Source organism: Diceros bicornis, chromosome X (assembly GCF_020826845.1).
Source record: "Diceros bicornis minor isolate mBicDic1 chromosome X, mDicBic1.mat.cur, whole genome shotgun sequence".
In the NCBI taxonomy this organism is placed as follows: domain Eukaryota; kingdom Metazoa; phylum Chordata; class Mammalia; order Perissodactyla; family Rhinocerotidae; genus Diceros; species Diceros bicornis.
Window position 1 is genome coordinate 119,667,404 of NC_080781.1, and position 14,723 is coordinate 119,682,126.

The window sequence follows — 14,723 nt, forward strand, 5'->3', positions numbered from 1 at the left end:
TCATCACAACTGCAGCCTTTGCTGAAATGGAGGTTATGGGATAATGACTTAAAGGCTAACTCATTAATGCTCAGGGATGAGTGAGGTAATGTACCAGCAGACCAAATTGGTGCCCAAATGTTTTTATCCAGAGACCCATATCTCTTTCCCATGTTGTGATATATTAATGAAGGTGTCTTTATCCATTGTCCCTGCCTGTAGACATTTGAATAACATAGATGCTATACCTTCTGGGCACCCAGCCCTGTCCACTATCAATTTCTCAAACTCTGAGGAGCTCTCAGAGGTTTGGAGCAAAATTCTGATGGTACAGTAAAGTGCCTAATTTATAAGGAAGCAAACAATGGCATCAGTGCAGTCCCTGCTTTTTTTTCTCATAGGTGTTTATTAGTGAGCACTGTGCCATCCCTACCTATTTGATGGGGGCAATGGAGTAAATTAGTCCTCCAAATTGTGAAGGCTGTGGATTTATGCCTAGCTGAAAGCATTTCTGTCCTCACAATGTCGAAGAGAGTGACCTTTCTGACGTTAATTTGTTTCTCCATCTGTGCCATGCATTTTGAGAGGACGTGAGGAACAAGCTTGATGCCATTCATGTGTGTTTCCCCTTTTTGTTTTACTGGACACTTGATTTGGGTGGTCCTCTGCTCTTTGTTCAAATTCTCTCTCTTGGTATCTGCTAATATCCTAGCCCCTTTACTGACCCAAATAAAATTATATGTTCTTTTGCTACTCACACTGTAAAATTGGATGATTTGAAAGAGAAATAAATTTTGAGACATAGGCATTTTACTAATCTGAGTAATAGCATTTGAAAAATTGACCTATGCCGTTAGTTCTTCTAAAATTTTTAAGATGATTTTTTTATATACCCTGATGCACTGGAGATTGAAGAAGAAAGATCTATTCTCGACAATCTCCCAAGATCTCTTACCTGTTTTAATTTACTTCAGATTTAGTAGTGATTGAACAGAGTAAGTCATTGGATGCATTGATACAAATTCTAATTTTATGTAATTACATTTTTGAAACTTGATATTTTCTGGTAAAATCAGGCCCTCTGCAAAGAATCTTCAATATCAATGTGTTTATTAAAAACCAATGCTAAATATCACACATACGTTATTCATTTAATTCTCACACAACTGCTAATATGGGTACTGCATAATTTCCCCATTTTGTAGAGGAAGTCACTGAGGCTCAGAGGATTCAACCGACTTTACTAAGGTCACACAGCTGAGAAATTGTAAAGCTTGGCTTTGAACTCAGTTCTCTTTATCTCTAACTCCAGTGGCCACTACAGATATTTGTCTAAGGATATTGTTTTTGCAAATGTCTTGAATTCTAGGCTGAAACTGAGAGGGCTTGCTTTCATGGTCCTTCCTGAGTATCCTTTTGATGTCATGGTCACTTCAGGCCAGTGTCAGGGCATCCTGAATGGGGAAGGAGAAGTCATTTTGGAGGAAGAGAGGTCTCCTGGCACCTTGTTCCCTGTGAGGAGCCTCGTTTTGTGTTCAGTTTGGAAAGTCAGGCCTGAGGACAAGTATTCAAATCTCAAGAACCTGTTATGTGCCTCTCTCATAGTGTTGAAGGCTGCTTACTTGTTCTCCCTCCCCACCCTGCCTATCTGCTTCTTGTCTGGGCATACTGGCCTTCCTAACTCTGCTTCTATCCTGTATTCTACTGGTGCCTTGAGAGGGTTGAAGGAAAGCAAGACAGTGTCAATTTTGCTGGCATAACTGCAGCATATGATTGCTCTTAAGTTTAGCCCCGTATCTTTGAGCAGGAGGCAATGACAAACGGTTTATTCTAAGGCCTTTGATTTCTTTCGGAATTGTAAGCATCTAGGCTGACTCATCTCTCAAAGGCTTTTCTCTCTCTCTTTTTTTGGCTGGTGTTGTTTTGAGGCTTTCTTATTTGTTCTTACCTTATTTGGGGGGGGGGAAGAGGGATTGATTTTCATCTTGATTTTTGCGTGAAAAAGCCAGCTATACTCTTTGGATGACCAGATCTGGTAAGCCTCAGCAAGAAGAAATAGCTGCAACTCCAAAACAGGTATAAAAATGTCTGAATTGGGGCAAGGGGAGAGGGGGAGTGATGTCAGAAAAATTAAGCCAGAGCTAGGCTGTGTGTGTCAGGATGAGACCCTTGGCTAATAGGTTCTGGACCTGAATGGGGGATTGCTAGAGACTTAGTCTGGGACTGTGGTTAGGGGCTGTGTGTGCGCCTTTGGTTAAAGTGGTCATTTTGTGGATGTAGTTTGGTGGTTGGGCTTAGACATTCACTATGGGTCCAGGAGATGATGCTTTGCAGTTGAAGGAGCTTTAAAAAAATCTATGCTATGGATTTTCCTTTTAGCTCAGTTCAAAAGGCATAGAAAGACTCCTCATCCTTTCTCATACTGCACTTCAGTTATCCGGCAAGCATTTATTTCTGACGTGTGAATTTGGCCATTAAGGAAGGTGGGCAAAAGAGAATTTTGGAAGCAAAAGAAGGGTGGGATTTTTTGTTTGGACAGAGCTCATTTATATAGATTATTGAATGATAAACTCCTACCTACCTTTTCTCTCTCAAAGCAGCATTACCTGATCTTTGGAATTTAAGCTCTCCCCCCCCCCCCAGATAATATATAGAATATTATCATAAAACTCCATGGGAAAGGGGAGCTCAGAAAAGTGGCATGTAACCATTTCCCTTCTTGTCAAAGAGTTTAGTTCCCCATGTCCCAAATTATCTTCTCTGTCAAGAACCAGCATCTACAGGCTCACCCAAACCATAAACTTCGAGCTATCCTAAATTCTTTCCTTTCCATTACAACAAAAAATTCCAAGTCCTGTCAATTCTACCCATAAAATCCACCCCTGCTCCAGCCCCAGTGACACTGACTTGTGTCAGCATCTCTTGCCTCTTGGCTGATCTACCTACTTCATGCTGTTTACCCAAACCAGGCTTTTCATTCCTCTCTGCGATTTTTCCAAGCCGCAGCTCTGACTCTGTCACTCCCCAATTAAAGCCTTGCAGTAGTTCCCTGTTGCTTTCAGGAGAAAGTCCAGCTCCTTAACATGGCTTACAGGGCCGTTCATGAGCTCATCCCTGCCTATCCAGAGTTATCTCCTTCCATCCCTTTTATACAGCTTTAAGAATATAATAACCTCTCTCCCATCTCTCTGCCTTTGCACAAGCTATTCTCTCTTTCTGGACGCTCCCCCCACACTGTCTCCAGGCCCACTTTGTTGTTTCCTCCTTTCTGCTCTCACAGTACTTCGTTTATATTTTGGCCAATTGACTTATCACAAGATTTTGTAAATTGTTGCTAACCTGTGTATCTCCTTCACTGCACTGTTAAATCCTTTATGAAAGGAGTAATATTATCTTGCTCATATGTGAAACTTTAGTGCCAGGCGCAAAGTGGACATAATATAGGTTTCTTTTTTTTTTAATGAATCAATGAAAGAACAAATGAATAATAAAGGAAAGGATGCTACGTGGGGTCCAGGGAGATCCCCACTGGGGGATCCGATGCAGCCTGGGAGCAGTATGAGATGGTGGGCACCATGGAGAAGGGACACGTAAAATAGGTTTGCCAGTACACTAAGACAATAAGTTCTCTCTGATCACCAATCCTGTATAAGAAATCTCACTAGAAATGGCCTGGAAATGATGTTTATTTTGGTACAAACTGATGATTTGTCATGAAAAAATAATATAATCAAGTTGCACAATTTTTGGTAAATAGATAACAGGCAAACAAAATTCCACCACTTAATACAGATATTGTTAGTATTTGGGTGCATTTCTTTCAGTCTTTTATTTTTATGCATGCTTTTCTTCACATAGTTGTATTCGTAATTAAAATAATTCTGTATTTTGTATTTGTTTTTTAAAATCTCTTTGTAAACATCACTTTAATGATTGCATAATTTTCCATACTGAGCCCATTCCATAATTTATATAACTAACTAGTCTCATTGCTGGACTAGCTTTTTTTCCCTTAATTTTTTACTGTTATGGGTCATGTACATTTGGTTTTTCCTGTCTGTAGGGAGATTTCATTAGGATAGATTCCTAGAAGGGGAATTACTGGGTCAAAGGGCCTGGGGATGATTTTTGGCTCCAGATTCATGTGTCCAGTTTGCTTTCTGGAAGAGTTGTACAAATTTACAGTACTCCTAACCTAGATGAATGTGCCCATTTCACTCAACCTAGACAGCATTATTATCATTTAAAACTAAAAATAAACCCCATCAATGTTCTCATTAATTAATGGAAAATATTACCTTATTCTTGTCTCAATGGGCAATTTATAATTGTGAGTAAAGTTGGTTGGGGTTTTTTAAAATCTTTTTTTTTTTTTGCCTAATTAGGTTTTCTCTTTTCTGGACTGTTGGTTCAGAGCTGATTTTTTTTAAGTTGGGTTTTTTTTAAAAAGCTACCAGAGGCAGCTCTGCTTGAGGGTGAAGCCGCCTCCCAGTTTTCCCTCCCCCTCTACCACCCTTCCCCCCATAGTTCCCTCCACCAGGTCCAGTGACAATTGGATGATGCAGCCTTGATAATCATCCGATTCCAGAATGGGTGGCTGCATTCCTTTTGTGAAGGCAGCAAGGACACTGTGCCCCAGAATCATGCCCCCTTTGCTGTTGTTGTCCGCCTTCATTTTTTTAGTGAACGTCCTGGGAGGAGCCCCAGGACACAACCCGGACCGCAGGACCAAGATGATATCGATACACAGTCTTTCGGAGCTGGAGCGTCTGAAGCTGCAAGAGACTGCTTACCACGAACTCGTGGCCAGACATTTCCTCTCTGAATTCAAACCTGACAGAGGTGAGCAGTACCCCGGAGTGTGGCGTCCTCGCCTTGGGGCGAGTGGACCCCCTCGGACGGGACTGGACAAGTTGGGGGTCCAGGACGGTGGGAGGGGCTTGTGCCTAGTCTCAGACCTGGTCGGTTCTCCTGGCGCCTGGAGAACTGAGGAAGTGGGAGTTGAAGGGTGTTTGTTGAATTGCGGAAGAGGTGAAGATTAGTTGAGTTGGGTCGAAGCCTGGGGGCTTGTGGGGCAGTAAGACAGACAGGCAGATGTCAGAGACAGACAGGTGGACAGAGGACAGGTGAAGAGAAAGACGCACCAGGTGCGATGCGAGAACAGCTCAGAGGGAGACGGAGGCGCAGAGAGACACTCTGAGAGGGGACTGGGACGGACAGAGACAGAGCAGTTGAGAGATGGAGAGTAAAGAGAGAGAGCGAGACACTGGGAGAGAGACACGCGCCAATCCCGGCGTGGAGCGGTAGGGCCGTGCGGGCGAGGGGAGCGTGGCGGGAGGTGCGCTGTGAGCGCTGCCCACCTCGGCTGGCTGCAGTAGAGGGAGCGGGAGGAAGTACTGGGCGGGATTCGAGCGTGCCAGGGGTCTCGGGAGTGCAGGCGCAGATTCTGCAGCTGAGGGGAGGAGGGAGAGAGTCGCGTGGGCCGAGGGGCTCCCCTGCAGTATTGAAAAGTGCAGAGGGCGGCAGGTTCGCTAGGCGCGCGCGGCGGGCACAGTCTGAGATGAGCGAAGCAAAGGTCGAGGAGATCCCGCAAGCAGGTGCGGGGGTCGGGGCTCCGGGAGAGGGGGTGTTGCCCCTACTCCCGCCGCAGCGTGGGGAGCTGATGGCATCCCGGGTGCAAGCGCGCCCGCAGTAACTTGGCCACCCCTACTCTCAGTGGCGCCGCAGGCGTAGCCCCTCCCCTTGCCTGTTGCACCGTCCGAGCACCTCAGAACCCCGAGATTTATGTTTTAAGCGTTGTGTTGAGCTACTACTGGCGCGTAAAAAGACGCGCGGTGCGCACGCGGCGCATTAGATTCTCTGTTTTGGTTAAATTCTTGGAGTCTAATATGTGGTAGATAATATTTGTCCCGTTATCAAACGGGGAAACTGAGGCTGAGAGAAAGCAAAACACTTTTCACGGACTGGACAGAGCTGTTTGCTTCCCTCACACACACCCAATTCCTGCGGATCAATGCATTGTGATGTTTTAGTCTCTTATCAAATCCTATTTGTGTGAGTGTGCGTGTCTTTTCTTTTTCTCTTCCCATAGCTCTACCTATCGACCGTCCAAACACCTTGGAGAAGTGGTTTCTGATTCTGAGAGGACAAGAGAGGGGTGAGGGGCTCTCGTACTTTCCTTAGGAAAGAAATGGAATGCTGCATCCCTCCTGTATTGTGCCCCTAGCTACTAGAGGCTGGGCGGTGCCCACTGCCCCTGGGGGCACTCCCCCTCCTCCTCTCAGAACCCCGTAGGGGATGATTTCAGGAAATGGCGCACTAGCTGCTGGCGCGCGGGGCGGTCCCATCAGCTCTGCCTAAGCCTTTCCAGTGGATCCACCTCAGACTGATCGCTCAAAGAAATTGCCCTTATTGCTTCAAGGTGGTCACCTCCTGGCAGAACTTAAGGCAGGGACCTTGAGCTCCTTCAGGGTAGTTGAGTGGGGCGGAGTCCTTCCACCAAACCACTGCAGGGTCTTTTTGGCTCACTCCCCAAGGAAGGACGCTGCGGGTCTGGAGGGGTGGGGTTGGCTGCCGGCGATTGCTTGGAGGAATGTTACAGCCCCTGCAGTTCCTCCTGATTTAAACGCTGTGGAGCATTGACGTTTCTCATTCTTTCTCTCCCTGGCTGCCCAGTCGTATCACTCAAGACGTTTGGCATTCGTCTGGAAGAGGTACTGGTGAATGAGCTTACTCGCCGCAAGCATCTTGAATTAAGAGCCACGATGCAGACTGAAGAATCCACTGGTCAGGCTGCGGGCCGTCGTCGGGGAAACGTGGTGCAAAGGATGTTTGGCCGCATCAGGCGCTTTTTCAGTCGCAGGCGGGATGCGCCCTCCTTGCCCCGGGAGTTCACTCGCCGTGGGCGTCGAGTGAGTTAAACTCTCCAGGTTTCAGGCAGGGGCCCTTCCTGAGGCGTGTAGGGTTGTGGGGACGGAGGGCGAAGGCCTGTGTTGTCAGAAGGAGGAGGAACTGAACAGAACATGTTGGTGGGGTGTAATTGGCTTGCCAGGGAATGTCTGCTCTTATGAATGTGACGCAGTCCTCAGGAAGTCCAAAGCTACCTTCCTGCTCCCCCATTTTAAGATAGTCTGGGTATCTCCACAGGGTGCAGTATCTGTGGATAGCCTGGCTGAACTGGAGGACGGGGCCATGCTGCTGCAGACCCTGCAACTTTCCAAGATTTCCTTTCCAATTGGCCAGCGACTTCTGGGATCCAAAAGGAAAATGAGCCTCAACCCGATTGCTAAACAAATCCCCCAGGTTGTTGAGGCTTGCTGCAACTTCATTGAGAAACATGGTAAGGGGGCCGAAAATGATGGTTAAATCAAGGTAAGAGGCAATTAAAGGGAAAGAACTGTGTTCTAGAAACGGAGAGAGAAAAGAGGCCTCGGGATGAAGAGCCTGGAGCATTCCCCTGCCACCAGTTGGGGTTGGGATGCAGCCAGGGAGGAGAAAAGAAATGCCGTGGGGAAGGGGGCCAGAGATCCTTAGCATCCCCTGGTCTTTTCTTTCAGGCTTAAGCACAGTGGGGATTTTCACCCTGGAATACTCTGAGGAGAGAGTGCGTGAGGTAAATTGGCTATGTTTATATTTTTGTTCCTTGAGTGAGAAAAAGCAGGTAGAGTTGAGGGTTGTCCCACAGACGTGAGGGGAGTGTCATGCCTGGTGGGGGGAGCAAGGTCTTCTTTCTAGCCCCCTAGATACACCATATTGCCAGCTACCTCCACTGAGGCCTGAGACTTATTGAAGGAATGGCCAAGAGGGAGCCTGTAGTGGGCAGGGCAGATAGTCCATGTATTCTCTCCCTTTTTCTAGCTCCGTGAAGAATTTGATCAAGGTCTGGATGTAGTACTGGATGACACTCAGAATGTGCATGATGTGGCTGCACTTCTCAAGGAGTTTTTCCGTGACATGAAGGACTCTCTGCTGCCAGATGATCTGTACATGTCCTTCCTCCTGACAGCAAGTGAGTCTTCTGCCCTCCTTTGTCAGGCAAGGAAAGGAAATAGTACAGGGGGTGTGGGGGTCTAGGGACAGAGCTCAGCTGCAAGACACCAAGGAACTAAGACAGAATGAACATCAAAAGATGAAAACACCTCTCTAGATTACTTTCCTTGTATCTCTTAATCTTCCATTATAAGTCTGTTGTTTGAAAACTTCTCTAGAGCTTCTTGAAGCTGTGTATGCCCTCTTAGGGCAAAGATGAACCTAGGTTCTGTAGAGGGGGTCTGATTTTGATGGGAGCACTTCTTGCTTTTAGGGATTCTGAAATCAAATGCTTTGAGAATGAGCACAGATAAGATACCTGGGTACTTTCTCCATAGCTTTCAGCAATTTTCAAGCAGAATCACATCTCTTTTGGTATCAGGCTGCTGCCAAGGCTAGCCCCCTGAGGCAGCCCCTGTTTTCCTTCCTTTAGCTCTGAAGCCACAGGATCAGCTTTCTGCCCTGCAATTGCTGGTTTACCTGATGCCACCCTGCCACAGTGACACCCTGGAGCGTCTGCTGAAGGCTCTGCATAAAATCACTGAGAACTGCGAGGACTCCATTGGCATTGACGGACAGTTGGTAAAAAGCTCTGGGAAGGGTAGTAAGAGCTATAGTAGGGGCATGTGTGGGAGTATATGAGACAAAGACAAAGAGACAGAAGGAGAGGGAAACAAGAACAAAAAGAGACACTTCTATTTGTACAACTCCCATTATTACCTCAGAGTGGATCACTTTCTGCTTTCCTTTACCTAGGTTTCAGGCAACCGTATGACTTCCACCAATTTGGCCTTGGTGTTTGGATCTGCTCTTCTGAAGAAGGGGAGATTTGCCAAGAGGGAGTCCAGGAAAACAAGACTGGGGATTGACCACTATGTTGCTTCTGTCAATGTGGTCCGTGCCATGATTGATAACTGGGATATCCTCTTCCAGGTAGGTGGAATTTTGGGCACACTTATTTCACAGCTCTCTCTCCTGTTCACAAGGCAAGGAAGAGTTGTACACGCATCCCTGAGAGTAGCCAAAGCAGGCAGCCACAAAATATCCCAGTCTAGAAATTCCTCCCACAATGACTGAAGGTCATGGTGCCTTCAGTCCCTGGTACCTGATGGAGATGAGTATAAATAAAACAATGTTATGAAATAAAAGCTAACATTGTTAATTTTATCCTCAGGTGCCTCCCCATATTCAGAGGCAGGTTGCTAAGCGTGTGTGGAAATCCAGTCCTGAAGCCCTTGATTTTATCAGACGTAGGAATTTGAGGAAGATCCAGTGAGTGTTTTCTTGGTTTGTTCATGCTTAGCCTGAAGCAGAATCTCCTATGGGGGCTTCCAACCCCAGACTATGTTTATGTTAGTCAACCCAAGTATACAAACTGACTTGCTTTTCAAAATTCATTGCCATTCAGGAGTGCACGGATAAAGATGGAAGAGGATGCTTTACTTTCTGATCCAGTAGAAAGCTCTGCTGAAGCCCGGGCTGCTGTCCTTGCTCAAAGCAAGCCTTTTGATGAAGGTCAGTTCCCTGCTGGAGGTCAGGCCCTTGCTGAAGGTCAGGCCCTTGCTGAAGGTCAGTCCCTTGGTGAAGGTCAGGCCCTTCCTGAAGGCCAGGTCCTTGCTGAAGATGAGCCCCTTGAGGAAGATGAGTCCTCTGAGGAAGATGTGTCAGTCAATGAAGAGCTAGTATTTGAATATCTCAATCAAGGAGTAGTCTTTGGGGAAGTCCAAGGTCTCGAGATCCCAAATGACCTTGAGATTCAAGGCCCACATCTTGAAGGCATACCAGAGCTTGATGAAGAAGAAGATGATGATGATGATGATGATGACGATGATGATGATACCCTGAATTTTGATGATCTTCCTCCCCTTGAGGATATTCTAGACCCTGATGATGAAATTCCAGAACTCATTGAAATCCCAGACTTTGAAGAAATACCATATTTTGATATGGTCCCAGATCCTGAAGGAGCCCCAGATGTGCAAGAAATCCCCAACCCTGGAGAAAACCCAAATCATGACCTTGAAGAAGGACCAGATTTTGAAGACTACCAAAATCTTGACCTCGCAGAAGTTCCCTATCTTGATGTAATTCCAAACAATGAAGAAGCCTCAGATATTGATGAAATCCCAGACAATGAAGAAGCACCAGACACTGATGAAATCCCAGACCATGCAGATGCCTCAGATAGTGATGAAAACCCAGATTCTGAAGAAGACCCCAGTCTTGAAGAGGTTCCAGCTCTTGATGAAATCCCAAATGATGAAGCCTCAAATGCTGAAGAAATTCCAGACCACGAAGAAATCCCAGCAGTCAATGGGATTTCAGTTGCTGACGAAGACCTTGATTTTGAAGAAGTCCCAGCTCTTCACGTGGTCCCAAGCCCTGATGAAGCCCCGAGTGGTCATGAAATCCCAAATCAAGAAGAGTCTCCAGAGGTCAATGGACTCTCAGACTCTGAAGAAGATCCCAATCTCGAAGAGGTCCCAGCTCTTGATGCAGTCCCAAATAATGAAGAAACCTCAGATACTGAAGAAATTCCAGATCATGAAGAAACTCCAGAGGTCGATGGATTTACAGGCTCTGAAGAAGACTCCAACCCTGAAGAGGTCCCAGCTCTCCATGTGGTAACGAGTCCTGAAGATTTCTCCAATTTTGATGAAATTCAAGATCAGGAAGAATCCTCAGATGTGAGTGGAGTTCCAAACAATGAAGATGCCTCAGATGCTGAAGAAATACCAGGACACGAAGCAGCCTTTGATGTCAGTGGAATCCAAGACTCTGAAGAAAACCTCAATCTTGAAAAAGACTCAGTTTTTAATGTGGTTCCAGAGCCTGAGGATGCTCAAATTCACAACAAAATTCCAGATTCTCAGAAAGACCACGCCAACACTTTTGAAGAAGATGAAGTTACCAATGTGGCTCCAGAGCCTGAAGATGTCTCCATTCTCTATACAATTCCAGACCCTCAGCCAGACCTGGCTGTCAATCTTGAAGAAATCATGAATGTGGAAGCAGTCCCAGTACCTAATGATCTTGCCTCTAAAGAGGTTCAGAATCCAAAGGCAATCCAGTTCCATAAAGAAGATGCAGATGTTATCTTTCCTGTACATATCACCCTCCTTAAAAACAAGTCTCAGCCTGGCCGAGTCATGGACTACAAGTCCTACCCAGAGTCATTGAAGACCGACACCTGCTTTCTCTCCTCCATGAAGTGCTGTAAGCTTCCGGCTCCAGCTTTGGTACTCATTTGCTTAGTAAAATTAGTCAGGCTGGTTGTAGGGTGGTGGTGGTTGTTAGCAGGCTGCCTTCTTCCCCGCTTCCCTGGTGATATTGTCCATTTGCTCTAAGCATGGCATATCTGTCTCACTCTTTCTGTTCTCTAATCCAGCCTTCCACACCCAGCTTCCACAGTGGGCCTAGATTTAGACATCTATGTTCTACTGATAGGCTGCAGTTTTCTTACATGTCAAATGGGGATAATCATTTCTGCCTTACCTTCTTGCCTCATACTGTATTTGAAGCTCAAAATTAGGTCTTAGTCCCTTGGGTACTGTGCAAAGTGTGAAGTCTAGAAACATAAGGAGTTAACATTGTTACTATTTTCCAGGTTCCTCTGAGGAGCCAGCTGTGCCTCCCGGCACTGCCCGTTCCCATGACGATGAGGAAGGAGCGGGTAACCCCCCCATTCCGGAGCAAGACCGCCCATTGCTCCGTGTGCCCCGGGAGAAGGAGGCCAAAACTGGCATCGGCTACTTCTTTCGTTAGGTGTTTTTCCTTCTATAAGGTGCCGGACAGGGGAAAAGGGTGGGGGTAGACCTGGGATGTCACAGGAAATGTTAAGGAGAGTCTTGAAGGTAAAGATCTGATGGTGAGAAGGAGTTCCACCTGATGCTCGGGTCAGGCTGAGACTTCCAAACACACAGTCAGCCCCTTCACTGGGGATACTTGGTTCCTTCAGCTGGTAAAAGCAGAGATGTTTCTGTGTCATGCCCAGGCTCCCTGGTGCTACCTTGCCTTTCTCTTTTACCCCTGATCCTGGCTTTCCTTCATTACAGCCCTTTCTTTAATTGATGTGACATTTGTGGTAAACACCTGTCCCAGAGAAGCTCGCAAATCTCGAGGTGCTTTCCCTCCCCCAAAGGGAATTGCATGTTTTTCCTGACTTTCCTACCCTCTTCCCGAAAGCTCAGTTGGAACGGCCCTCAAGAGGCATGCTAGGACATTAGGTCAGCCTACTGATAGCTGATAGTTTATGCTAACCCATGTCACACCAATTCACGGCCATGTCCCCGCAGCAGTTCCACCACCTCAGGATATTTTTTTTTCCAAATTATTTAGGCCAATGGCTCGTCAAACAGCCGCTCCCAAAATTCTGTGCAGTTTTGCTCAGATCACGCCAAGAGGGACACCTCAAGTGTAAACCTAACTAGCTTTTCTGGGATCAAAAGTTAGAGGAAAAGTTCAATTTTATTTCCTGGATCTGTTTTACAGACAGCTGGCATTCACACCCCTTGTCAGTGAAACAGCTAGTTAGGTATGGACACATAGTTCCAAGTAGTTGAAGTCACCTGATTACGAATATTCTTATCTATCGTCTCTGTATTTCCTCTATGCAGGACGGTACAAATTTGCGGGACATGCTCTGGTAACACACAGATATGGGTTGTGTATGACATCTACAATTATAGCTGATATTGATGGGTAACAACTGCTAAAGTCCATAGAAGGGAGAATGTATTGTATTGAGGGATAGAAACTGATCATACAATGGGTAACAACCGCAGAGCTCGAAGATTTGTGATTGTTAAAACTTCTCTGGCATTTAATCATTAATAAACATCTGTATTGTGACAGCAGCATATTCATGGCTTACTGTGTTTTGTTTTTTTTTTTTCATTTGAAATTTTGTTGGTGAGTTGGGAAGCTCTGACTGGAGCTGAAGGGGAAGGACAGGGGAGGAAGAGGAGTAAAGGAGAAGGGGTGATGAAGGATAAGGGGGAGTGGTGACATGATATAAAGGGATGGAGTGAGTGGGATAAAGGGGAGGAGATGATGTGGAATAAAGGGGAAGGAGTGCTGTGGAATAAGGGGATGGAGAGAAATGGAATAAAGAGGAGGGGTTGATGCGGAATAAAGGGGAGTAAAATGGAAGAAAGAGGAAAGGCCGTAATTGAACAAAGAGAATGGAAGGGTTAAAGTAGAATAAATGGTTAAACAGGGATGAAGGAGAAGTAGAGGAAAGGAATGAGGCTTAAGAGGAGGGCCTTTAAAGGGGAAAGGAGAGAAATAATGGGAGAGATCACTAGGTCTTCTTAACTGAGATATTCTCCCTGGATTGTTGAAAAGTGAAAACCTAGAAACATCTGGAGACATATGATTTCCAAGGGTAAGAGACGAACGTGCTGCTGTTTGACTGACAGGACTTTCAACCTTTCTTGAAAGCTTAAGACTTTATGACGTGCTTGGAAATTTCCCATGTCAGGGACAGGGCCCCAGAAAATGGAATGGTGTGTATTATTTATTTTTGCACACTTTGGTTTAGGATATTTCCTTGCCTAGAGTTTTACAGACAGCAGAAATACAACATTGGCCCCTCCTATAATAATAACTATTTTATAATAATAATTATATTGATAGCTAACACATATTGAGTTCTTCCAAAGTGTCTGGCACTGTGTTTAAATCTTTACATGCCTCATTTTATTTAACAGTCACAACAACTTGATGAGATACATGCTAGTGTCATCCTCATTTTCTTCTTGAGGAAAATGAGATAAAGAGAGGTCAAATAACCTGCCCAAATTACATATCTTGCTAGTGGAAAACAGCCAGTCTCCAAAGCTGGAGTGTTTAACCACTAGATTATAGTGGCCAATCCATTTTGGGATTCTTCCTCTGACACAAAGATGCATTGTGATGTCTGCAGTCAGTTTTGTAGGTGGGATTTGTGCTTTTAACAAGCAAGCTTCAGATTCCTTCCTTATAGATCCTTTCTCTCCAGATAGCACAAGGTATAAGACAATAACTGTGATATCTCAGGCAGACCTCAGCATTTGTATCTACAGCCCATAGATATTAAAGCCAGTGGAAAATGGCTTTAATGGATGGGTAGAGCCCATCCATCCCAACTCTCTTGTTACATGAATGGTCACACAAGGGCTCATATTGTGAAAGGACTTTCCTGAGGTCAGAGACTTGGATTAAGACACAGACAGGCCTTCTGACTGCCATTCTCAGACTTTATGGGACCAAAATAGTAAAATATGTCCCGGGAGGAGTTTACCTGTGCATTTCCCACTCAGCTGAAAAACCAACAAATAAACCAGATAACAAATGGGAAAGTAGATTGTTTCAAAACATTCTCTTCATTTCCTAGCCTTCCCTGAAACCAGGTTTTCTCCTGATCTTATTGCTTTCCCTACGTTCCTACCCAGGCTGACTCCTAATCAAGGGGTTGGGGCTGAGAGTGGTGAGTAGATGTGGGCATTATCCTCACTCTTCCCCATACTGTAAAGACCAGCTCAACAGGCTTTCTTGATGCTCCAAGTCCTGTCCTTATCCTGGGTGAGCTCAACAATACCCACGTGGAAGACCCATCCCACACACCCTGGCCTCATCACCCTGCCCTTTAACTTCTTAGCACTTCACCATCCCTAGCCACTTGGCATCACTGGGCATGACTTCACTTCGAAAAGACTCAACTCCAATATCCCATT

General features: G+C 45.7%; 1 protein-coding gene across 4 annotated transcripts in view; it reads left to right on the top strand.

Annotated features, from left to right (window-relative positions):
• Nucleotides 1-12,860, top strand: part of ARHGAP36 (Rho GTPase activating protein 36) — a 31,566-nt gene extending 18,706 nt beyond the window's left edge. For 2 of the 4 annotated variants that reach the window (XM_058536721.1, XM_058536722.1), the window contains exons 2-12: nucleotides 4,663-4,821; nucleotides 6,071-6,136; nucleotides 6,655-6,890; nucleotides 7,126-7,318; nucleotides 7,536-7,591; nucleotides 7,837-7,987; nucleotides 8,441-8,589; nucleotides 8,764-8,940; nucleotides 9,182-9,279; nucleotides 9,416-11,223; nucleotides 11,615-12,860. In XM_058536721.1, the coding sequence (XP_058392704.1) occupies nucleotides 4,663-4,821; nucleotides 6,071-6,136; nucleotides 6,655-6,890; nucleotides 7,126-7,318; nucleotides 7,536-7,591; nucleotides 7,837-7,987; nucleotides 8,441-8,589; nucleotides 8,764-8,940; nucleotides 9,182-9,279; nucleotides 9,416-11,223; nucleotides 11,615-11,772 (3,251 nt within the window). In that variant the 3' untranslated portion in view covers nucleotides 11,773-12,860. Of the gene's footprint in view, nucleotides 1-4,568; nucleotides 4,822-6,070; nucleotides 6,137-6,654; nucleotides 6,891-7,125; nucleotides 7,319-7,535; nucleotides 7,592-7,836; nucleotides 7,988-8,440; nucleotides 8,590-8,763; nucleotides 8,941-9,181; nucleotides 9,280-9,415; nucleotides 11,224-11,614 lie in introns of those variants that run through there. The other 2 variants (XM_058536724.1, XM_058536723.1) reach the window with 2 other exon arrangements.
• The last annotated feature ends 1,863 nt before the right edge of the window (nucleotides 12,861-14,723 follow it).